This window comes from Aplysia californica, unplaced genomic scaffold (assembly GCF_000002075.1).
Source record: "Aplysia californica isolate F4 #8 unplaced genomic scaffold, AplCal3.0 scaffold00134, whole genome shotgun sequence".
Classification (NCBI taxonomy): domain Eukaryota; kingdom Metazoa; phylum Mollusca; class Gastropoda; order Aplysiida; family Aplysiidae; genus Aplysia; species Aplysia californica.
Genome location: NW_004797404.1, coordinates 31,596 through 56,377, shown reverse-complemented (window position 1 = coordinate 56,377; position 24,782 = coordinate 31,596). Strand labels below are relative to the sequence as shown.

At 43.1% G+C, this 24,782-nt stretch overlaps 1 protein-coding gene across 2 annotated transcripts; it reads left to right on the top strand.

Annotated features, from left to right (window-relative positions):
- Positions 1-53: 53 nt before the first annotated feature.
- On the top strand, positions 54-23,960 carry LOC101857637 (zinc finger CCCH domain-containing protein 13). 2 transcript variants are annotated; one of them, XM_005096640.3, is made up of 5 exons: positions 54-151; positions 11,933-12,158; positions 12,720-17,032; positions 17,409-17,537; positions 19,439-23,960. In XM_005096640.3, exons 2-5 carry the CDS (start codon positions 12,053-12,055, stop codon positions 19,682-19,684), a joined length of 4,794 nt encoding a protein of 1,597 aa, XP_005096697.1. In that variant the 5' UTR covers positions 54-151; positions 11,933-12,052; the 3' UTR covers positions 19,685-23,960. The 2 variants fall into 2 exon arrangements, with proteins under 2 accessions (XP_005096697.1, XP_005096698.1); XM_005096641.3 differs by lacking the exon at positions 54-151 and adding an exon at positions 1,820-4,143.
- Positions 23,961-24,782: the final 822 nt, after the last annotated feature.

Here is a 24,782-nt window from a genome sequence, read left to right as displayed (position 1 = left end):
TAATTTTTGTATTTTTTTCACTCAAAGGCCCTCTTGGCAATTTCTCTCTCGAGACTATCTGTACATCCGGGTACTGGATATAACCAAAATGGCTGAAATCGTAAGGTTGACAAAAGCGTGTCAATTTTGTTCATCTTAAAGTGATTTGAAGGTGAATGCGTAGACAAGTGTGATTACAATTTACTTTGTCGTTGCACTTGAAACATTCTTATGAAATATCTTTTGGTTATAGAATAACAAGTGTTGTTGAGCGCTTATATTACATTGCAATCCATCATCTTGTTTGGGTATCATTGCCATCCATTGCCATTGGCATTGGCTTCAGTCGGTGCAAACTCAGCATTGCATTTTGACAAGGAAACGCTGGCACTCATGAATGGTGTTTCACTTTTGTTCATCAATATGCATGACTTTCTCTGTGTTATTACTGTATAGTCAGCCCTGTAAACAATTGATTTTGTGTCTTTTGCAAGGATGACGGGTTTAAGGGTTAAATGGGAAGAGATTCGAAATGGGAAACTTGTGATTGTGGCTGGTGGTGGCCACTCCTTGCTCTCTACTCTGGTGGCTATGATTATGATTTTATGATGAGAATGTAAATCTAGAATCTAATCTAGATCTAGATTCTAGAATCTAGTTTGAATTATTATATTCTATTGAGTAGGAAAGTGGCTATTCTCGCCCGCCCGGAAGTTCTCGCAAGATCAACTCCTCCCCTCTTCTCTCTCTCTCTGTCTCTTTCTGAATACTGTCTATCGGTGTGGATGATCAAATTGACCAAAACAAAGTTAAAAAAATGATGTTAAAACACAAAAGTAAATTAATTTGGTTGTCTACAAAGATGCTACGGCTATTTAACTTTTCGAATCGAGCCGAACTACGCGGGTCGCCATTTTGTTTTGCCCGGAAATTCTCGCGCTACTCCTCTCTCTCTTTCTCTCTCTCTCCACTGCCCACAGACAAAATTGTTCGCTTTTAGTAGGCTACAGTTGTAATGGAACGTTTGTTCACCGCACAGAATTCTACAATTTTTCTGTTATATACAGTGTAGAATTCTGTGGTTTATGGTGAACGCGCACCGGGTGAGAATAGCCACAAGACTCACCTGCACTATTCTCACTCCGGGTGAGAATAGAGGTGGCCATTGAGTAGTGGGTTTTGCATTGGGACTGGGAACCAGGAACTGCAGAGGTGTGGCACCCCCTTCCTCCTTTTCCCAACTAAAAAGGCCCGAACTAAAAAAACAGATTCAAGAGATTGAGATACTTGTCCAAAGTCATGTAGGCCCTCTATTCTTTTTTAAATCGAAGCGTATACAGACCCGGTAACCGGGAACAAAGTTGCGAAGTATACAGACCTGGTAGGGGAACTCTTTTGTGATTTCGGAAAGTTTCAGCGCCCAGACCCGGTAGTGTGTGTGTGTGAGGAGAAAGGAATAATAAAAAAAAAAAATTGAACAACCTTGGCGCGATCTTTTTTTTCGGTGGGGGGTTGCCTTGCGTGTATATGCGATGGAAGTCAAACGTATGACAACGGGCTTTTTGTAGCTATGTGTCGGTTATTTTCAAAACTACGAGTTCCAGCTTTATTGCAACCTGCGCTCCCCCAGTCTATCCGACTCCGACTCAAGTACATGCAGTCTTTCAGTTTTCCCACTATTTAGAGGCCCAAATCATAATGTGAACTTATTCCTAAAAAGTTTTGTCTTGCATACTTGCCTCATAAAAGGGAACCAGGACCCCCTCCTCCCCCAGTGCCCCATTTACTGATTTGCCGTTGATCCCGATTTTTTTCACCAGATCCTGATTTTTTACTCCAAAATCCTGATTTTTCGATTTCATAGAGTGGCAGGTCTGTTGGGATCTAGGAATGGACGTCCCGTTACGGTTCAGGCCCTTAGGGTGTAATGTGTAAACGCACGATGGGCTACGTCACTAGGTTTCATCGTCGACTCATTGGGCTGTATGTGCATGTGTGTTTAGGGTTGGAGGCGTGGAGGGAGTTTGATTTGACGAAGCTACAGCGAGCACCTAGCACACTTTTGTGATTGGCCCAATATAGATGATGTATGTCCGCCATTTATTTTTGTCGTCTTCTGGGGCTTCCCTCTCTAGTTAACCAGATCTCAGCTTGGTTAGCCCACTTTGCTGCCCAACGCGCGATACGCGCTTGTGTGCGTGTGTGTGTTTGTACGATTTTCAGGAGAAGGTAAATTTATGGTACGAGAATTTCTGAGATTGTTTACAAAAAAGATAACACCAATTAGTACAAAAAAACCCAAACATGGCGAGATCTAGTCGAAAGTTACTGGTGAGGGAAACCCGAGAGTCTTGGGGGATACCCCGGACAATGACAAAAATAAATGGCGGAAATACGTCATCTATTTTTGGGCCAATCACAAAGTGTGCTAGGTGCTCATTGTAACTTCATGGCAGTCCCTTTTGAAGGCATTTTCAAATGAAGTATAGTCCAGGAACGTTGCCCCAACCACAATTGAAGTATTTGAATATTCAGGCATCTAAAAATCTCTAGCTCTAGAAATTGGATTTGATGCAAAAAATGCTTTACATTCCAGTCCTCGCAGAACGGCGGAATGAAAGATGTGTCTGAACTCTCCCATATGAAAACAAAAATCTCGAGAACGGAAACCGCTCAAAGAGACTTTGGCAAGTCAAGTTTTTTTTCCTGAGCGTTCGGAGAAATAGTCCCTTCGTTTTTTTTTCAAATTGTTTTTCTTAGGCTTTTTGGCTATTTGTAGATTTGTCGCTAAATCTGCTTTTTTTCGATACATTCCAAGGTAAACTCATGATTATCAACTTCTGACCAAGGTAGTATCTTCACAATTGCTTTACTTTCAAGGAAAAGAGCCTTTATTTTATACTTGGATAGGATAAGGATTGTGATAATTTCGTCTTGTATTTTGTCTGGGTGACGTGTTTCTTTCAGTGTGTTGGACAGTTCTGATGCCTTGAATGTTCTAGTGTATGTTGTGAAATCATCTGAATTGTCTCTTCGATCTAAAGTGTATAGGTTGACAGTTATTCTCTTTGCCCATTCCTGCATTTCATAGCATGAGCAGAAGATACAATGCACTTTCATGGGAATACTCTTTAGTAAAATGTCTGAGATAAGTGAAGCGCATTCTGTTTGTTCTTTCCTTGGCTCTCGCTATGCTCTCTCTTCAAGAGATACTTGGGTGTCAATGTGCCTTGGCTTGTTTTAAATTTAATTGGATTCAGAAGACTGTTTGCACTAATATTGATAAGGAGTTGTCAGCAAATTCTATCTGCATTATAAGGTCATCAAGGATCTGAAACAGCCTTGCATTATGGCTTACTTCAGCGATGGCAGTGTTGACTGTTGCTATCTGACACCGCATCATGTTACACACCTCCAGGCTGAAAATGTTTTTCAGCTCATGTTCAACAGAACAAATTGTGAACGATATATGATGGTTGATAGTCAATTGTTATTGGTACGATCGTCTTTTTGTTGGAAGCGAGATACATAGAAAAATAGAAGTATTGAAAAAGAAACGAGAAAGGACTTGCTTACGTGTGTTCAATCTACAATGCAGATGCAAATCACTTACTTCCCTGAGATGCCAAGTTTGTTTGCTACTTCATGCTTTGTCTGGCTCATTGATTCTGCTTTTCTCTCATTTTTTAAATCTAGAATTCTCACTAGAATTTGTTTATATGGGTCAGGGAGTTGATACCCATACTTAATGAAACATAAGCAATTTGAACAAAAACGTTTTCCTTTGTCGTAAAAAATGCAATTTGGTTTGGGGATTTATTTCAAGAAAAGAAGCAGGGTGAGGGCAACTGTTGCACGTTTGATTCTGTCATTACCTTTGTTAATAATTTACCTACTTCTGAGGGCTGCAAAAATCCCACTTTTCATTTGCCTTTAGGAGGGTTGATTGAGAAGGTGATTTTGTGAAATTCATATCAATGATCTTTATTTTTTGTCACAAATTTTGCGTACTGGAGAAACTGTTTACGGCGCGTTTTTGAGAAAAAGAAAAATGAGCTGTCACTGAACGAGTTCCAAGTCCGATTTTTGAGCGTTTAGACTGATCATCAGAGGTTGTCATCGTTGCTGTCACACTAAAAGACTTGCCTGATGTAGCCACACAAAGTAAGTATCTCAGTTTGTTCAGTTCAGATTTCTTTTGCTAATCTCAAACTTCTTATAAATTTTTTTTTCACATTTTCAGTAAGTATTAATTCCACTATCCTTGGCATTAGTAATAAAGACTGATAAACTAAAAATTAATTGCTGGAGAGCCTTTTCTGTGACATTTTTATGTGAAATCTTTTTTCTTAATTTTCCAAAGAGAAGAAATAATTTAGCCTAATTCCAATTTAAAAAAAAAAAAGAAAATCAAAGCAGTTTGGTTAGTGTGGACTAATCAGGCAGTCTTTCTGTGTGGCAACCACTCTTTACTTGATTGATTTTGCACCATATGACCTGAATCACTTGGGGGAGGGGAATTATGATTATAAATAAGTCTAAAGCTTGTTTATAAGGAGGTTTAACGCTGGTTGGAAAAAAAAATCATGTTAAGTTGGTCTGTCTTGGCCCAGTTATTGGGCAAAAATTATTGTTCCTGGTGTGGGAAGCCACTTGATCGAATATAAATAGTTGTTCATTCTGATGGGGTAGAATCCAGGAGTAGGAATGATATAATTTTTGTGTGTGTATAGGATAAAGGATCATTATTCCATACTTTTTTTTAGTGAGTGTTTAGATTACGGTTCAGGATAGTTTGACTGGAGCATTCATTTCTTATTTAGTTTACAGGGGGAGGGAGAGGAGGGATAAGTGGTTTAGTTTAACTAAGTGTAGACTTTTACAACTGTGAGCTTGAGTTTGGAAAAATTGTAGAACTGGAAAAAATGTGCTAATATGGAGCTGTGTATTTTTATTTTAACTTATAGTTAATGGCACATAAACCTGAAATGATTTTCGGTACGTTACAGTGTTGGATAGATCTGACGGCAATAGAATAAAAAAATTTAACTGAAAAACATGCTGACTGAAGGATGAAGCGAAATACAACTTTCTTGTTCAGACTGTTCGGTTTATTAATGGATGAGAATGTTCTGTAAATCTGGAGTGGAGGTTGGAATTCCTTTTCAACGACAAATATAAGATGGCAAACCTATATTTTGAAAGCTGCAGTGAAAATGTGTAAATTTGCATGGGTGTTTTTCAGTTTTACTTCTTCCTTTTTAAAATATGAGCTCCTCATGCACCTATGGAGAGTGAGTTTTATTGACTCTGGCATGCCTTTCTGTAGTGGTGTCGGAAGCCTAGTGGTTAGGCTCCCGTACTGGTAATTGTGTGTTTGAGGATTCGAGCCTCTCCTCGGTCCTAGATGTTGTGTCCTTGGGAAAGGCATTTTATAGAATTTCCCACTTGGCTTGGTCCTTTCTTAACACTTACAGTACCGTTTGTAGCTTTAGTTGCCAGTCCTTAATAAACGCTCTCTACCGCTTGTCTGGCACATTAATCGTACTGAAACAGCGAATGGACACATTGCACTGAAGTAAATACCAAAGGAAGTCGCTCTATATGATAGCTGAATGGTTGACTAACCTACTCTGAGAAATTTTAAAGCATGTTCCTTGGGCTGCAAAGATTTGTTTAAATTTAAAGAATTTCTGCCACGGCTTCAACATTCTAAACTGGTGCAGTACTTGAGGGTTTTTCACTGTATGAGCCTTCAGTACTGTAATTGTTAACTAAACTTTTCCGGAAATAAATTAATTTGTGGCTCGATGTGGCAATGCCGGTGATGTACAAAAAAACTTTATATAAGCTTAACCATCACTCAAAGGGTAACATATGATGTATCAAATTGAAGGAAACTGAATGAGGAATACATTCCAACATGAAACGGAGATTAATTTTGAAGATGAGCATGCATTACAAGGGTTAGAATGGGTGATGATGATGAGGAAAATAAATTTTGACCGAAAAAATTATACTCAAGAGTAACTATCCAAACATGTGAATGCAAATCAGCATAGCTATCTATCATTATACAGGCCAAGAACATAATCCATAAATTTCTGAACACGCAGCCTTTTATTTTAAAGCAATATTCCAATTTTTGTTTGAGTTATGATATTTCTACTGAGTCAGATTACGTCATTTTGTTAATGCAACACTGCAAAAATTAATTCTCTCGTTTTTCGCCAAACCGACACTTTTGACAAAGTGAAAGTAGACGTTTTCATTTCCTAAACCCTTTCCAAGTTTTCAATAACAATAATACGTACTTATAAATAACGTATCGTGTTAAAACGAAACAATATCGAGGCACCCTATCATAGCCGATACGTCCACAAGGAGAGTGGACTCGCGCCGATATATCAGCGATACGCCTGGAAAGAGTTAAATAACCGAACAGTGTTGATAGGGGCGTTAAACCTATTCCATCTAACCATTTTTTTGCCTTCTATGGCTGAAAGGATGGGAAATACTCTATATCATGCTCTTATGTTTCTCATCAATGGGTAAAAAAAAATGTAGTACTCATAGTCGGGGCAGAGAACTGCTGTGGACTCTGGTGTGCAGTACCGTTTTTTTTTTTGAGGAGGTGTTTTTGTGTGTGTGTATGTGTGTGTGTGGGTTGCACTTGCCTGCTTTAGGCACAAGACATAATGTTGATTTTGGGGTTGGGGGGGGGGGCAGCGGTAGCATTAAGATTACTGTTTGTGTGTTTCCCTGTGAGCCTCAAAAGTTTTTAAATGCTGAGCGTGTTGTCTCTTAGGATGGCTTGAATAAATTATGTTTTGAGGTGGTCTGCCGTTGGTTGTGCCAACAAGCTGATGCGAGATCTTGCTCTCAATGGCTACTGGTATAGTGGGTTTTTGGTTCATGAAACACGCAATGTCTTTTGTTTAGCTGTCAGTGTCCAAGCAGTGGAGGGGAACATAACAAAAAAGTTAGACAAAACGAACATTTTGTGTGAGTTGGTGTCTGAGAATAGGGTGCAGTCTGAGAATCGGGTGCAGTTTGTAAGGCACAGTGTCTCACACATCTGTTGTATGTGAATAAATCCTCAAAGGTTGTGTCATTTAGCTGTCTTTCATGCTTTTCCAGTCTTGTAGCCAATCTCAATAGGCTAAACCTTACAAAACCTTTAACCCTTTTGGGAAACAGCATTTCCCACCCGGATATATTATTATATTGTGTCTTTGCTTCTTAGGCCGTGTATTGTTACAGGATTTCGGGACGACTTTCAATCAGTTTTCGTAATTTCATGGGTTTTTTTTTTGGTCAGTACAATGGAGCATATGATATTAATCTTGAATACGTTTATGTCAATCTCTAGGACTTCTTGCACAAAGACATTATTTCAAAATAGTTTTTCCTGCCCACACTGAAGTTTTGGAGGCACTGCATAGTCCCGTTGTGAATGGCAGTATTGTAGTTGTAGCTATTTTTTATTTTTTTTGGTGTTTTACGGCATTCGCAACTGCATAAGGTCATATGAGTGCGCGGGACACATTAAACTTGCAGTTTGTAGGAAATTTTGAATTTTCCTGGGGTGGCGGCCGAAGCCCACTCTTTTCGATTTTAGACCACTAAGGGATCTTCAACATGCTCCACTTGCACACGGGCCCTCCAAGATTTTTCGCCCTCATCCGAGAAGGCTACTAGGTGTAGATTTTTCCTACCTGAAGATCAGGGATGTGGCTAAAAGACAGCAGTAAGAAGGAGCCAAGGAGTAGCGGTAGAAAAGCTGCAGAAAGAGTCAGGAGCCCAGAGGAGGGGCAAAGGAGGTGAGGGGGTGGGGTCGGAAAGAGGAGACGAAAGCAGATGACAGAACATTGCTAGAGAGCAGGAAAGAAGGGGAAAGGAGACAATTTTAGATAAGAAAATATTTCGGTCGTCACCGGGATTCGAACCCGGGACCTTTCAATGATAGGTCAACACCTTATCCTCTAGGCCACCAGGGCCCCCCTGGCTATTTCTTTAAATATTATGCACAGTAATACTCTGTTAGTCTTAAAACTGAGAGAATAGTAACCTGAACGATATGCAACCTCTCAACAATTATCCTCATTCCTACAACACCCCACATACACACCCCTAGAAAAGCAATGAAAGCTGTGTTGCAGATCAAGAGATTTTAAAGTCTGTATATAAATGTTTATCTCACAACCTCTATCCATAGCATTTCTATAGGGGATGGTTTACAATCATCATAGATTGCCGTTATTATTATTGGTCTGTACTGCTTTACTGCATTAGGGAACAAGTTGCAGAGTTTTACCCTCTGACAAGCAGGACTGACTGTCTGAAGTATCTTCTCTGTTTTGTTTCTGTAAGAATTTTAACACTAATGTTGACTTAAACAAGTTTTCCTGCTGTGAGTTGCGCAAGCAGTGAACTCCAGCATGGTGTCTTCATTGTAGTTTGTACTGGCCTCATCCATTGGTCGGGTCCTGATCAGGGAGGTTTTGGAGTTGTTGTTTGGGGTCTAGCTTTTGTGCTGGATGAAGGGTTACAGCAGGTCTGCGGTTCAAGGTGTGATCAGATGGGGCACACCTACTGGGTCAAAACTGACTTTTGATGTTATTACTGGAAAGCACCCTTTGGTGTGGGAGGGGCTGGTAGCCTGTGTCTTCATTATTCGCCCCTTTCACCCTAGTATTGGGTACAGGCTGCTCCGAGGGCTCTCCACCTGTCTTTGTTGTGGGCGATCTTCTCCACCTCCAGCCAGCTGTGCCCCATTTTGGATCTGCCTGCAGATCTTGTTCCCAGGTAGATCTGGGCCTTCCTCTCTTCCTCCTACCAGGAGGTTCCATTTTAGACTTAGTCTTGTCATATTGTCATTTTGTGGGTTGGTTTCCCAAGTTTGTGCTCCTTGATCTCACAGTCGATTGTTGGTTGGTTTCTCCTCCATAATACTTCATTACTTATGGTGCCTGGCCTGTGGATTTTCAATATGATCTTCCTTATGCAACCATTGATGAAAAACTAATTAGTTTACCATGCTTTGTTAGTTTCCATGGGTATCCTGTGTAGTGTTGAATCATGTCATTTCTGCTCTCTTGGTTGGCAGGCCATGCTGCAGTTGCTTTAGAACATGTAAACTCCACAGAAGTTTTGGGCTTCTTATCTAAATGTATTCAAAATTTTTCCTTTCCTTTGTCTATTTTACTTCACATGCTTCAAAATAATCTTAAATATGTTTGTTCGCTCATTGTTTCAGCAAAAGCAAGTCTGCTTTACTGTACTTTGTCACCGTGAGCTCTATAATCAGAGGAATCTCAATATCTTCATGTGGCTGGGGTTGGGGTGTGGGTGATAAAAAGCAGAAGGGACATCTATATTGACTTGTGTTTGGTAGTCCTGTGAACTGGAAAACTTTGACTTGCAGGCTGTCTGGTTCTGCAGTAAAATTGTTTATGAGGCAATGTTGTCAGTTCTTGTGCTTGACTCTTGACTTTTTTTTTCGTACTTTTACTTTTTTGTTTACTTTTTCATCCTCTTTTGATGTTTAGTGTCAGGGGGAGATGCAGTTTTTTTTGTTGTCAGGGCAGCTTTGCAGCTCTTTCTTTTGAGATTTTTTAGTTCACAGGCTTTCCTTGACTCTCCTGTCCGTCCTTTACGTGGTCTAATGTTTCTTTTGTAGACTGAGTACTTTGTGTTTAGGGTCTAGAGGCTGGCTGACAAGGTGGCATTTGTTACAGGTGGCCAAATATTACCCTTTTGTCATGTAACTATCAAAACAAATGTTTACTTTGGTGGTCCTTTAAATACTATTGAAGAATTGTAGAAGTCTTCTTTATTCTGAAAAGTATGTTCTTAATGTCTACATGCTTTTGGTATAAACGTTCAGTTTGGCTGGTGGGGTGGGTATTTGTGTGTACTGGTGTCTTTTGCCTGACTTTGGTGTCTGATATAATTATGTAATTGTAATTATTTTCTCTTTATAAATATAAGCCGTGAGTTCCATTCCCCCCAGGTAGAGTTTGTCTTATCAAAGATCTTTTTAGTTTTGTTTTGGATTCTTTATCCCCTCTAAGTTCTGGTTGCCCTTTCAAGGGATATTGTGTCAGTGGGGGCATAGACCATAAATTGTAATTTTTTCAAAGTATAAATCAGTTGACATCACTCTAGTAATTTATCAAATACTTTTATTAGTCTCTTTTCAAATACGGAAATTTTATCCCCAAAATTTCACCAGTTGTGGTTCTCTCCTTAAAATGGAATAACAACCATTCTGGCGCCTTGAAATGAACACCTTTGGCTCTCCATTAGATTTAGAGCAATGTGAAAAATTTGTGTAAATAAGCTGGTACAGTGGAATCCTGTTATAACGAGAGGGAGGGGACTGGGAAATGTCCATTATAGCAGGATTCTCGTAAGGGATCCAGTAATAAATTCATGGAAATAATAAAGTAGGCCTAATCTGTAAGTTTGGTGTTCTGTTTATTTCTTTTTGTTATCTCCCCTGATGACGATTTTGTTTCAACATGACTTCTAGGTCATACTTGATCAAAAATCGAATCAGGTTTCTTTCTCTAGCGCTAACAATGTTGACAGCTCAGCGTTGGCAATCAGAAAGGGCTCTAGGCTAACTTGCCCGCTGTGTTGTTCCCCACCTTGCTTGCGCACGTGACTCATTCGCTCCTTCCATCAAATTACTGTGACCTCTCCATCCCTACATCGGAAAATTGAGAGGCATGGTAGGCCTAGATAAACAAGTCTAGGCTGGCCTATCATGCGATGCCTTCTGCTTGTCTGCACATTCCGCACTCTCCTCACTCATTCGCTCCGGCCTACATTGTTGGCACACGTGGGCTCTCCCATTCTTGGTTTCGCTAGTTCACCAAGTTTCTCAACTTGCGAGGTTTTACATTATGTATAAGTGGCCTATGGGCTTCGCACAGCAGCAGTAATATTCCGCTATAACCGAATCGCATGTTTGTCTGATTGCGCCATAGCAGTATTTTATTTACAGAGATAAAGAAGGGGAAAAAACGAGGTTTTAGAATAGTGTCTTTATAATAGACTTCTCGTTGTTTCAGGACTAGTTATAAGTGGACTCCTCTGTAGTGAAAAACTCCCTGTTTTTCCAGGAATAGCACTTTTCAAATCAGACCAATAACTAATTTCTTTGTATCATTTAATCCCTCTTGACAACGCTGAGGGACAGCTCATGCTCATGAAAGAGAATGTAGTGTTTGATCTCAGGCTACGAAGTTGTATGGTCAGCTCTGATACTAACACCCCAACAAAATATGTTGTGGAGATGATATAAATATTACCTTTCAGATATATCAGTTTTTTGGCCGGGATGGATAAAATTTCCTTGCTTTGAGTTAGTTTCAATCCCCTTAAAATTAGTGTCAACTTTTGATATTTTTGTCAAATTGTAGTGAGGTCAGTTGTAGAAAAAAGCAGTAATGAAATCCAAATAAAGGGTGGCTTTTACAGGAAAGAGAATGTCAGAGACCTTCCACCAATCCCTAGAAACAGAAGCTAGATCTCTATGGCAGGATCATATTTTGAAAGCATAACTTTGGGGGGGGGGGGGGGGAAGGCTTGGGTTGGCCTTTACAGACAGGGTGGAAGCAAACTGCCCCCTAAGTGGTTTAGAATGTGATTATTGGGAAGTAGATTTATAATCTAACCAAGAGAGACTTGTCAGGACACACATTGTATGTTGAGTGCAGTTGCTGGGCTCCCGGTTCCACTAAGAAAGGCTGTCTGATTTTATCATGCTCAAGCTATGTCTTTAACTTTTTATGTATTTGAATATACTGTGTATGTTATGAAATGTAGAGGCCTGAGTTTTGAACTTATTTTCTTATTCTTCCCTCACTTGTACTACTTGTTCTTGTTACTTGTACCGTTCATTGAGAAATATTGTAATATTATGCTTTTTTTACCTCCACAGACAAAAGAGCTGAGGCCATGCAGGAGTGAATGTTGTGCGCGTGTGTGCATTCACCTCCCAGACAGTGTGTTCACCACTTTGCCATTGGTGCACTCGCGTGTGTGTAGTGTGTAGTGCTTCATGATGATGGAGTATGGCTGGGACACCTCGGATGAGGATGGCGGGATGGAGATTGATCTAGAAGCGAAACAGGAAGAGATGAAGCAGCCTTCAGGAAATGCTAATGGTGAGGACCATTTTTTAGTTTACGAGATTTATAATCAAAACTTACTGTACAAAACTTATATGCAGGTATGGAAAATGTAGGATTAGGTTAGGACTGTAGGCCTACTTAACTCATATGTACTGTATATGCATTATGAAATGTGGAGTCTTTGAGTTTGGGACTTGTATTTTTGAAGAAGTATCTCTATGAGTTTAGAAAATCTGATAATTTCTTGTTCAAACGTGAAATCAATATTGATGAGATGCCTATGGTCAGTTGGGAAGTGATAAAATGTGATATTTGTTAGCATTTGAATTATTTGAAGTAGGAGGCAGAACAATGTAAGGTGACAGCTGGAGAAAGATTCTGTCTAGTAGATGTATAAGTTCTTCTCAGTTGTGTTACTCATATTTAGCCTGTTTTATTCTTTTATGAGTTTAGTTTTGTGAGTGACCAGAGTAATTACTTTATTTTGAAGGTATGTATGACAAACTATATCTTTATAATATTCTTTGCAAAGATAGATAATTCAGTTTTATTCGTTTGTGCTATTTCCATTTTTTTTTTAAAAAACTTTCACAGTACCAGAGCGAGGGGTTGAGAAAGTTCCAGAGCAGTCTGTCTATGACCCGTCAGAACCCACTGATGACTATGACCCATCAGAGCCCACAGAGGAAGCGTTCAGCCCCAACGCCGGGGGCAAGTCTCCGTGTGATGATGGGGAAGGAGGAAAGGGGAGTGCACAAGTCTCTGACTATGATCCTGCTGAGCCAACGGTCAGTGACGAAGAAGAGGAGGTCGTCGACAACTCTGTGGAGAAAGATGTGGATGGCGAGGATGTTGGTGGAGAGGACGGGGCTGAGGAGGACATTGAGGCAACTGGTCAGGATGCTGATGGAGACCTACCTCAAGAAGAAGAAGGGGAGGAAACGGGTGAAGATAATGTGAATCAAAATAACTTTGAAGACAATGGGGATAATGATGATGGGTGTGCTGCTGAGGCGACGGGTGATGGGGCAGAAAAAGAGGAAGAGGAGGAAGGAGACGGTCGCTGGGACTCTCAAGGTTGCGAGTCTCAGGAGGATGTAGATTTAAGTAATGGTGGCGAGCAGGTTGACATGCCTGAGGGCTGCTCGTCTCCTATCACTGCTGACTTGAGCGAAACGTCTTTGCTCCTGGGGCAGGGGGAGTCGGTGGAGGAGGAGGAAGAGGAGGAGGATGGGAAAGTGGAAGGGGAAGAAGAAAACCAAGAGGGAGTGGAGGAAGAAGGTGAGAGGGATGAAGAGCGTGAGAGGGAGGGGGAAGGTCAGAGGAATGAGATGCATGTGGAAAGTCCCCCAGAAGTAGAGGAGAGGCCAGATGTGGAGGAGGTGGCTTGCAGCCCGGAAGAAGACCAGGGGGAAGTCTCTGTTCCCAGTCCTGATGCACAGAAGGAGGACAGCCGAGCAGGCAGCCCCAGCCCTGAAAAGGGTCAAGACATCCCACTGGACACGGATGAGAACACACAGACCTCGGTGGTGGACAATGAGGAGGAGGTATACAGCGATGTGCCTGATGTTGCTTTTGATGACAGTGACTTCGTCTTGGAGAAGGAACCCTTTGATCAGGGTGGCGAATCTGTAGAGGGAGAGGATAAACTCACGGGGAGAAGTTTTGATCAGGAGATGGAGGAGAACGTAAGTGGAGACGAACGCTTAGAGGAGGTGGACACGGAAGAGAGAGAGAGGTTGCGTCGACAGGAAGAGATTGACAGCCGGAATGAGAAAGCACTGGTTGATTTATTCCGTGAAGAGAGTGACCCCGAGAAGATAGAGGATGACGTGGAGCAACCAGTAAAGAAAACCAAGAAGAAACTAGGTTCAAAGAAGCTGAAAAAGAAAGGAAAAAAGTTGAAAAAAGGTCAGGGTAAGAAAGGATTGTCCAAGCAGCAGGAGAAGGAAGCAGAGGACCAAAGGTTTGTGGAAATTAGACGTGACCGGCAGAGTGTGGAGAGTCGGGAAGAGGGGGAGCTGGACACTGAAGGGGCTGGGCTTGGTCGTAGCAAGAGCCAGGAGGAGAGAATGTCGGCATACGAGCAAGTGTTTGACCTAGGCCCTGCTAACCATGGCACCGAGGAGCAGAGGGAGCCAGGGGAGATTGTGGAGGTTGATGGCAGCAAGAAGAAAGGAGGGAAGAAAAGAGAGAAAAAGGAGAGAAAGAAGAAGAAAAGCCGGCGAGAGGTGGCCACTATCGAGGAGGGGAGTCAAGGAGATGAGGACTCGCAAAAGTTCCCCTCCTTCCTAGCCGGCTTTTTTGTGCAGGATGAGGCAGGGGAGGAGATAGATGAGAATGTTGACCCAGACCCAAACTCTTTTCATGGGGAGGAGGAACGGCACTTTCACAGGGTGGAGAAAAATTACCGCAAGCGCCATGACTCTGGGGCTGAGGACTCGGTGAAGAGCTTTGACCAACACATTGATGGCAGCCTGAACCAGGAGGTGAGAGGGGAGGAGTCGGAACACAGACGCAGTAGACGTCATGAGGAGAGGAGGCAGGAGTCGAGGGATAGGAGGCAGGAGAGTCGAGACACTCGCGAGGTCCGCAGGGAGAAAGAACACCGACATGGCACACCCCGTGACAGGGAGAGGGAGAGGGCTCGGGGAGACCGGGAGAGGGAGAGGAGCCACAGGGATCGGGAAAGAGAGCGGGAAAAGGAGAGAGAAGCTGGGAGAGAAAGGGAGAGTGGCCGAGATAGAGAGAGGAGTCGTCGAGTGGAAGTGGAGGAGAGGAGGCGTCGGCATAGCAGAAGTAGGTCTCAGGAGCGGAGGAGACGCTCTGGGTCAGCAGAGAGAGTCAGGAGGTCACGGTCAAGGGATAGATCCTCACGACATAGAAGACATAGGTCAAGGTCTCGAGATAGGTCTGTAGAGCGAGAACGAGAGAGAGAACGGGAAAGGGAGCGGGAGAAGGAAAGAGAGCGATCTAAACGTAGGCATCGTGACCGCAGTCGTGAGAGGGACTCTGAGCGCAGGCGTCGGGCATCTCCGTCCCGGTCACGCAGTCCACGGCGACGGTCTGAGCGGGCGAGCTCCAATAAAGAAAATCGCGATGACAGTTCCCGCAGACGGCGCCATCATGCTCGCACACATGAGGACAGTGAGTCTGAGGAGCGAGGCAGTGGCCGTGGCTCTCATCGCCGCCAGAGACATGAACGTGCCCGTAGCAGTAGTTCCTCTTCATCTTCGTCCAGCACGAGCAGTGGTAGCCTGCGTCAGAAAACCCATGGTGGGCGGCGCAGCTACCAGAGCCAGGACAGTTCCGATGAGGGCGCTTCCAGCGACGTCATTTTGGTTGAACCAGAGAGAATCGTCATCAATCTGGACGAGGAAGAAGACCCTCCTTCTAGGGTAGATATCACTCATGCTAATGCTGTTGACGACAGTACCACTCTTGTGGATGGTGAGAGCATACCGCCCCCACCAGAGTTGTCTGGAAATGCTCGCCGCAGTGCCCTCATTCAAATAAACCCAGCTCCCACAGACAACGATGCAAGCCGGGAGGAAGAGGAGGATGGGGATGCAACCCCAACACGAGATGAACACACAGATGCTGTACGCAGGCAGACTGACAGTGCCCGGAAGACTGTCAATGAGTCTGATTATGACCCTGCTCATCCGACAGAGGAGCCGGAGGACCGCGAAGTGAGTGCGCCCGCTGCTGCTGCCCCCGCACCAAATTCAGCCCCCAAAGACGCAGGCCCTGTGCCCCCCAACCACCCGCCCCCCGAGGAGGTGCGCCCTTCTCCTCCCCCAGGTCCTGCCCTATCAGAGAGTGGGCCTCCCTCTCAGGGCCTTGCTCCCCCACTTCCGGGCGCCCCCCCTGCTCCTCACATGCCACTAGTCAACCACATGTTCCAGCCACAGCCTCCCCCGCCCGCTCCTCCGCAGCAACAGCAACAACAGCAACCTATGCCAGGGATGATGAGATTCCCTGGCATGGCAGGAGGTGGTGGTGGCAGTGGGCCCCAGCGATTCCCTTGGCCTCTGGGCGGAGGACCCGGTGGGAACATGCCCCCTCAGAACATGATGCATCAGAACAACAGGCCGGCAGGCTTTCCTCCAGGACAGCCAACAGGCCCCCATGCTCGAGGGCTCCTGCCTACACCAGACGCTCGACCCATGTTCCCAGGGGATGCCCCTCGCCCAGGGCTGCCCTTTTCCCCCTCTATGCCTCCGATGTCCCACCAGGGTTTACAGAGGGACTCTGGGGGCCCCACTCACCCTAACATGAGACCTTCCATGCCTATCTCCTCCATGGCCCCCCTCGCACAACTCACCAGCCTTCTGCCGGCACTGGAGAAGGCCAAACTAGCGTCCCAGCAAGGTGATCGGGGCATGCAACAGCCCCCACAAGCGTTCAAAACCCCCCAAATGCCTGTGAACTCAATGGGCGGCCCTGGTCTTCTGGGCAAAGGCCCTCTCTCCAACAGCTCGGCTTCCAACATGGGGATGGGCCGGTCCATGGGCGGTGGCCGTAGCATGCGATCAGGAGGTCCAGGCGGACCTGATGAGTCCACGGAGGTGGTGGACATGGACATGAGCCCAGGGGAAGACGATTGTGAACTGGAACTCCCCTCTCCCAACTCGGACTCCTCCCCAGATGAGCGGCGACGAAGAGGGCGCCGCTCGGACCACAAGGCTTCTGCTGCCGGAGATTCCAAGGCTGGCCAGGGCAAAGGTCTGGTCCAGCCGGCTGTGTACCTGAAGGTTCTGAGCAAGGTCATTGAGAAGCTTGCCCCCAAAGGTCAAGGCCAGGTGTCTGGTCCAGACAAGGGCAGACAGTCACGGCGACGGAGGATGGACGTTCCAGATGATGATGTCCCAGCCAGTGCTGTGGAGCTCACCAACAAAGAGAAGGTAAGGATAGGTGTATATTCTTTGGTTTTGTGCTTTGTGTTGTGCTGTTTTTATGAACGAATGGCGTGTTTGCTGTATTCTTACAGAATGTGCTTTTGCCTGGCATGATCATGCCCTGAATGTGTCTCTTTCTTGGTCAAACTGAAAGTTATGGATGGAGGTCAGAAGTCATTAAAAGTGTCAGTTTTAAACATTTTTTTTTTACCTAAGAAAGGCCTGCAAGGACTTAAGAAAGTGTTGAACATAGTCTTGAAACTTTGACACTGAACAGTAAATGTAAATTTACTTGCATTGAAAAGTTTTACCAGATTGTATGCATGTGTTTATGAAATGTGCCTATGTTTTCACTCACTTTTCTTGTGTTTTTTGTTTCCAGTACATGAAGAAGCTTCAGTTCCAGGAGCGTGTCATTGATGAAGTGAAGCTGGCCATAAAGCCGTTCTACAGCTCCAAGAAAATAACTAAAGAACAGTACAAGCTTATATTGAGAAAAGCTGTCCCAAAAGTAAGTCCAGGATTTCTGTAAAAATACATTTTCTCATAGCTTATGCAAACTGCCCATTTTTCTCTCATTTGGTAGAAATCCAGACTGAAGTGTGTGCACTTTTTGAGAAATTTTTATCAACTCACTGAGCTCTGGTCCTGAACATAGCTTGGGTATCGACTTAACCCTAATTTGAAACATAGACATGATGGGTATTTCACATATTTTTCAAGACAACATTTTATTAATGCGGCATAATTTTTGTAGGGAACTTTAGTTGAATCATTTTCCTATATAAAATTATAGGTGACAAACTTGTTCCCATGCCTTATTTATTTAAAAAAAACTAACTAGATCTAGTGATGCCTCATAACTTACAAAGACAGTATCATTTATAAATCATATTTAACCGTTTCGCACTTACAGCGCCCGTATGCGCCTGCGCCGGTGACCCCCGCTCATCCCTATAGCGACCGAATGCGCCCGCCACGGGGGTGTTTGTTTCGTTGCCGTGGGAGGCTTCTACTTTTACTATCATCAGAAGTTTCACGTAGCTATCTTTATAGAGGAAAAGTTCCGGTTTACTATGGTGTTTTTCTTGTTTCGCTAGCACAAAGAGTCACTTTTTGAGCGGGAACAAAAGTCGGAGGAGATTTTAGTTGTAAACACGCCATCATGTCTCTAGGGTGCATGGGCGCAAAGCTGCCCGATATGAGTACGGCAGAAACAAAATAAAAACACCCAAAGAAAAGTCTTTTAGGTGCTTTCAAGTTTCCACCAGAGGCTCAAATCTCTGTGAATGTGTTGTATTTCTTTTGTGTGGATTACCTTTTTGTCAGTGGCAGAAACTTCGTGAGTTGAAGAAATGTATACGAGATCTAGATCTAGACTCGGAATCCAAGACACGCATCTCAGAAAGACCTCTCATGTCATTTCATACTCTACTATTCCACTTATAATGTTGTACTAGTAATTTAGCTCATTCATTTTCCTTTCAGAAAATACTATTTTCATCATTTTTGGTTGTGTTTGCGATTTTATACCATTTTTTTTTAGTAAGGTACCCCTTCAATTTTCGTGGAGTTGTTGCCCTTGTCTTAAGGATGGGGGGGGGGGGGCACAGCTGGCCAAGCCTGCTAAGTGCGAAAGGGTTAAGTGAAATAAAGATATCTGGACCTAGTCCTCATATTTTTGTGTTACAATAAATGTGAGGCAGCACAGGTGAAATCAGACACTTGTAGAAATAATGAAATCGAAGAAACATTTTCTGTAGGTTTGGCAATTTGGGGGGGGGGGGGCTCAATACCTTTTTAGTCCATCTAATTTACTTCAAAATGTTGATTAAAGGCATAAAAAATATAAGTTATCAGTTTCCATGGACTCTCAGACTCAGTAACTAACCAATTTTTGGTGGCTGTTTTCTTGCTAATTTTACCTCTGTGACTCCCATCCCCTTCAATCACTACAAATATCTTGACTTGCATTCAGGAGAAATGTGTATTTCTTTCATCGAAAGCTCTTCAATTCAACAAGCTTTAAGGTGACACCAATAACCTTACATGCCCAAAAATTGATGAGCGCTTGATTCCACCACGTCGTGGCACAATTCATTTTCATTGCTATTTTGTCACATTTAGTGAGCACAAATGTTTTCCGAAGTTGAAAATAGTCGGGTATAAATTAAGATTTTACTTGTGTCTGTGAGACGTCTCCTGTCTTTGTGTTATTTCTGATGGAAGGATAGTAAGGAGAAGTATAAAATTAGAATTAAGACTTAAAGGACAGGGGTTGGGGTATTGCCCTGTAAGTCATGTGTTGAGGAGAATCTGTGCAGTTTATTAAGTATGTCCCTTTTTTTTTTTCATAACCCATTATAGGTGTAGATGTATTTCTCTCTTTTTCCAAACAAACTTGTCTTTCAGGTCTGCCACAGCAAGAGTGGGAACATCAACCCGCAAAAGATTCAGCAGTTGGTAGAGGCATATGTGGGCAAGATGAGGAAAGGTCACAGTCTGGGCGGCAAGAAAAAGAAAGGGCCTCACCAGGGCGGCAAAGAAGGCATGCCTGCTGCGGCCAACAAAGAAGCCAAAGAGAGCAGCGGTGGTGGTGGTGGCGGCCCGCAGGCTGTGAGGCAAAACGGAGAGCGTGCCAAGAAACAAGCGAGATAATGATGGTGGATCTGTATGAAAGAGGGTGAATGTTATGGAGTGTGGTGTAGGTACCAGGAGAACAGGACCTGTTTATTACGTATGACTCTGTTGTTGATGCCTGTATGTCACGAGAGAGAGAGAGAGCTTTGTGCTGTGCTGTGCGTCATTGACATAAATAATGTCAATTTCCGAATTTAGGTCAGCGACTTTCAGAATTTGTTACCAATGCCTGAATTTAGGTCACGGAGGTACTGAGTTTGTGACCATTATTGGACGTGTAGTTCTGGCAGTCTCTGTAGACCAAGACTACCTACTCGACAATCGGTGATTGTAGAGAAATGTTTGTGTAAACCATTTCCTGTCACTCAGGCACGGGGTGGAGCCAGTAAAAACATCTCAGCTAGCCAGCCAATTCTGGTCTGTGCTGTTGTCCTCAGTTTTTTTTGTTGCCAATCATATGTTTTAGTTACCGTACCGCAGACTTTCCCTCGCCATAACATGTGTTATTTCTGTGCGTAATAGTGGATGTTGTTAATACTGAGTGAAAGATAACCCTCTCAAGGTGTATAATCTTAGAGTCTTTGCTACAAGTTTGTGTTTCTGTGAGTGTGGCTGGCTGTGAAATGAGTGAATGCTGAATGCTTCTTTTTTATGTCTTTGGCTGAGCGGGTTTGTGTGTTCACCCAATGTCTTTGTACTGTAGAACATGACTATAGCGGGACCTACTACAGCGGGACCATCCCTGCAGCGGGATCGTACAAGAATCCCCCTTCTAGTCTCTATGTAAACTCAATTACCTATGCCTGGGTATAACGGGGCAAGGTGAGGCCCGAACTTGATACAGCGCGAGAGATCAAGCAAGCTCTAGCTGGGGAAAGGGGGTGGGAGGCTGAAGGTGGGCTCTCAACAGGCACTCAGCGATGCAGCGTTGTGATTGGCCTGTCCAGTGATGAGTGAGGTGGGTAGGCGGCAGAGAGAGACGCGTTACGTGAGCCACTCTAAAAGTGATGTGCTATAGCCTAGACGCTCTGTATAAGAGCATATATAGGCCATAGCCCCAGGCTAGGCCAGAAAGTAAAAGAAGATTAGAGCATGTAGTGTCTGATTCCTGATTCATTAAATTGCTATTGTTGATGCTCAGGCATATGCACGAATCCACCTCACCAGTTCTACAGCAGGCCTACCTGTACGATAGACAGCACAAGCAACAAGACCGAGGAAAAGATGGCTTCCAACAAAGTCAAAAGGAAATGCTTCCCACTCGAATTGAAGGCTGAGATAATAATTGACGAGAAAAGGAAGTCTAAGCTAAAGACCAAATTTTATTGATATGTAAGGGAGGTCATCATGTGGATTTTCCTATTTTAATTGGGTAAATCCTCTTTGCTTACCTTTAGCGGGAACTCGCCAACAGCGAGATTTTTCCTCTGGAACCAAAAGTCCTGCTATAGCCGTGTTCTACTGTATATTATATATATATTATATATCAAAAGAAGAGGTGGTTGAGCTGTTCGATTCCTGCTGGGGCCTGTTACTTTTAGAAACTTACGATCTCCAGTTTTTCTATAGTGTGGTCTTACTGATGAAGAGCATTGCTGGCTTCATCCTAGCCAGCTTGTAAAGGCAGTTGTTGTTATTTACCAAAGTGTTCTGTTGATATGATCTGACGTGAGCAAGCCTCAACTTCTCTGCTACGTCTGCCCTGGAGGGGGTTTTCCCTGTATGTGCTGTAGTGTTTGTGCTTGGAGGCTTGTGTGGTGCGTGATCATTGGCCAGTTTGGTTTGCTGGGAATTTTTTGAGGCAGCAGTAGATTGATTGGAAGTTGTAACATTGAGTGGTGGTTCCTGTTGTGATTTTTATATGGGGGATTAGTCTGTTTTCTTGGGGTTTGTCGTAGAATTAGGGTGATTTGCATTTCTCGTTTTGCTCATAGTTGAACAAGATTTTGTGCCATGTACACGTTGGGTTGTTGTACCGATTCTGCTGACCGATGTGTAATTTTTATGACACGAATCAGGAGATCAAACTTATTCATTGACAGTGGCGTCTTTTGTACAGTTGTTTGGCTTTTTAAGGCAGCCTGCCTTCCAGATCGTCTAAATTGTGTTTGTGGGGGTGTAGAGCATTTACTGTCAAAGAGTATTGCTAGTCTCTTTAAGATGTATTGATCTGAATTCAAACCGAGGTGTTCCTTTTCCTGGTTCAGGTTGTGGCTAGCCACTGCTGATAGTGTGAAGACTTATTTTGTTTTTGTTTCCATTTGAGGGCAGGCCTCCCTAGTTTGTTAAAAATCTTTTTCTGGTTCATGGGTGTGAAATTGTTAGTTGGTGTGCAGGTTACTGCACTAAATATCTGACTAAAGAATTGAAAGTTACAGTGTCCCACAATTCTTCTTGATTGGAAATATTTTATGCGTCCATGGACATAATTGAGATCAATTTTCCTTGCCATTTTCTTGTGAGGCTGCCAGCCCAGTCCAACACTCCTTGGGGGGGTGTGTTCAGTCCAGTGTAAACGCCCCCACTACTAGTGAAGAATAAATTATGAATCTTGTTCAGTTTGCTCAGGGCTATTTGATGGCTGAATTTACCCTCACTCAGATGAAGAAAGAGAATTGTACTTCATGCCGAAGTGTCCATTATGCAGTTATGTAGGTTTTGCTCTTTGCTTGCAGTCTCCGTAGATATATCTGGCAGAGCAATAGATTGTCTCCATGCTGTGTTTAAAACCACATGGTCTTTTAATTAGAAAAAGTGAAAGATGTGGGTGGATTGGGAGGTGGGGGGGGGGGGAATTGTGAATGAATGAATGTCTGCTGTGACTAAGGGTTTGTTGAGGATTTACAGCCTGTCTGTTGTATGGCAGGCACTTGTAATCTCTCACACATTGATTGACATCTAAGGCAGTCCGTTCCTGTTTGTCAGGGTTAAACCTCTTTTGATATTGCATTAAGTGTTGAGGATACATTTTTCTGTTGGTTGGACCATGAGAATTTGTCATTAGAACAAACGAGAATCACTCGTGTCTTCTGACTGTGGGTAGTTGGTGGGTGCTGTGCTGTGGGTTGCTTCTTCTTTCCTTTCTTCGTCCTTATCTCTCCATTTTATGTTTGTTACTTTCGTGTATCACATTTAGCCTCCAGCACTTGTATGGCCTAATTGTGTTGCAAGTACCATTAAACTTTTGAAACAAATGTCTTGTAGCTAATCAGCCAATCAAAAGTAGTTGTGTTCAGTGGTTGTTTAGGACCCTGGAGTAAGGGTATGGAAGTGTCCAGCTGAAGACAATCGTCATGGGTTTTTGTAGAGGGAGAAGGGAAGTGAAGACTTCCGTATGTGATAGGCAGTGAGGGTCTGGTGTCTAAGAATCAAGGAGTTATATGACTAATGAGGGGGGGGGGGGGTCACTGAGGTGGTGCATTGAAATGAACTGTTTGGTTGTGGGTGGTGTTGTTGAGTTGTGAAGTTATGTGGGCCTTCTTGTTAACACTCAGTTTTAGGCTATCCTTATGTACTGTTCAGAGTGTAAAATACAAATGTTGGAAAAAGTTCATTTTCTGCAATCTCACGAGATGAATTTTTACCCTGAGCAACCCAGAGAAGAAACATAGCCGTGTAATGGAACATGGTTGTTATGTTTGGCTCCCTGGCACTAACTATATTCCTGACACCTGTGGGCAAACCCGAGACAACCTCTCAATGTATATGACACATTGTCTTGAGGCCTTGTGTGTGCAACGTATGTGCTGTACCAAAGTGTCACATTCTGACATGCGCGTTGTGCCGAGGCCTTGTATGAGTCCTCTATGATATCATGTGTTGTGCCAACACCTTATTTACATGGCAGACGTGTTGTGCTGCATTATCATAGTATATGAGATGTGTGTAAAGTTGAGACCCTGTGTTCATATGTGAGGAGAGTGTTGTGCTGAGGCCTCAGGTACATAGTGTGTGACACATGTCTTATGCTGGGCACTTGTGTAGCATATGTGACACATGTGTTGTTTTGAGGCCTTGTCTATGTGACGTGTGTTTGGCTTGTCCTAGTTGTCGTACTATGAATCAAACAGATGTAAGTAGTGTAAGCTTTGTACATAAGCACCATCATGTTTTGTCAGTGTTTCATCTGAATGTGAATATGTTTCTTTTTCAGTGTCACATGAATAAATTAAACATTTTTTTTTACTGTGTACGTATGTTGATCTTCGCTTAAATTATTTCATGACTCTTAATTCAGTTTTTGCCAACGACTTTTGTATGTTTCAGTGTATAATAAACTCATTTGCCAAATAGATTTGTGTTTTATGTTGTGTGTTGTGTTTTTAATTAAGCTTGTCAAATAGAGTGCATATTTGCTCCAGTACACACAGGTGTTACTGGAACTTACCGTACCTAAATTTTACTAAGAAACGACAATTTCAGAAGCTTTGCGTTTTGGATGAATAAAATATTGGTCACTTTCACTTTCACAAAAGAGATGAGTACTGTAGGTCATCTTCACTTGTCATACTTTTCAGGGTCAGGGGAAAAATAACTTGGAGATGGAGTTGAAGCACAAATTTTTCTGATGAAGGCCTACTACTAATTGTGCTTTCTAAAAAACCTACACTTGTCTGTCTTGGTGCACTGTTCCCAGCGGGCAAAATTTTCCCTCCCCCCTCCTCCAAATCATAAGTCTCTAACACAAGGGGACAACATTTAGAGTGATGATAAAGATAAAGCTTTGCTCCGACTCAAAAATCACATCGCAAGAACATTGCATCTCATTTTTTGTTTCTCCAGTAAAATTTATCCGTCAGCATTTTGGACTAGGACAGGGGACGATGTTATAATACACATTAATTTATCAAGATTACATAGCACATAGTACACATACTGGCACTGTGAGACAGTCAATCTGAATCAGCAGAACTGCTCTAGTGGCCAGTGTAGCCTAGCCTACATCACACACTGTTAGTGGGAGGTCAGAGGGTGTCACTGGTGGCTTTTATCTACTTCATTTCTTTTCATCTGGCTTTGTCTGCATTATTTGTCCCCTGCACTAAATGACCATTATCGTATCAATGTGCTTCTCTTCACTCAAAAACCTTGTTCTACATGGTAACGTGTGTTCACC

What these genes read in the sequence shown, in the direction of transcription:
- LOC101857637 (XM_005096640.3), top strand. Translation starts at nt 12,053, where the DNA reads ATGATGATGGAGTATGGCTGGGACACCTCGGATGAGGATGGCGGGATG. An exon ending in AGCTCACCAACAAAGAGAAG is followed by an intron (nt 17,033 to 17,408) that starts GTAAGGATAGGT and finishes TTTTGTTTCCAG; the next exon opens with TACATGAAGAAGCTTCAGTT. An exon ending in TGAGAAAAGCTGTCCCAAAA is followed by an intron (nt 17,538 to 19,438) that starts GTAAGTCCAGGA and finishes CTTGTCTTTCAG; the next exon opens with GTCTGCCACAGCAAGAGTGG.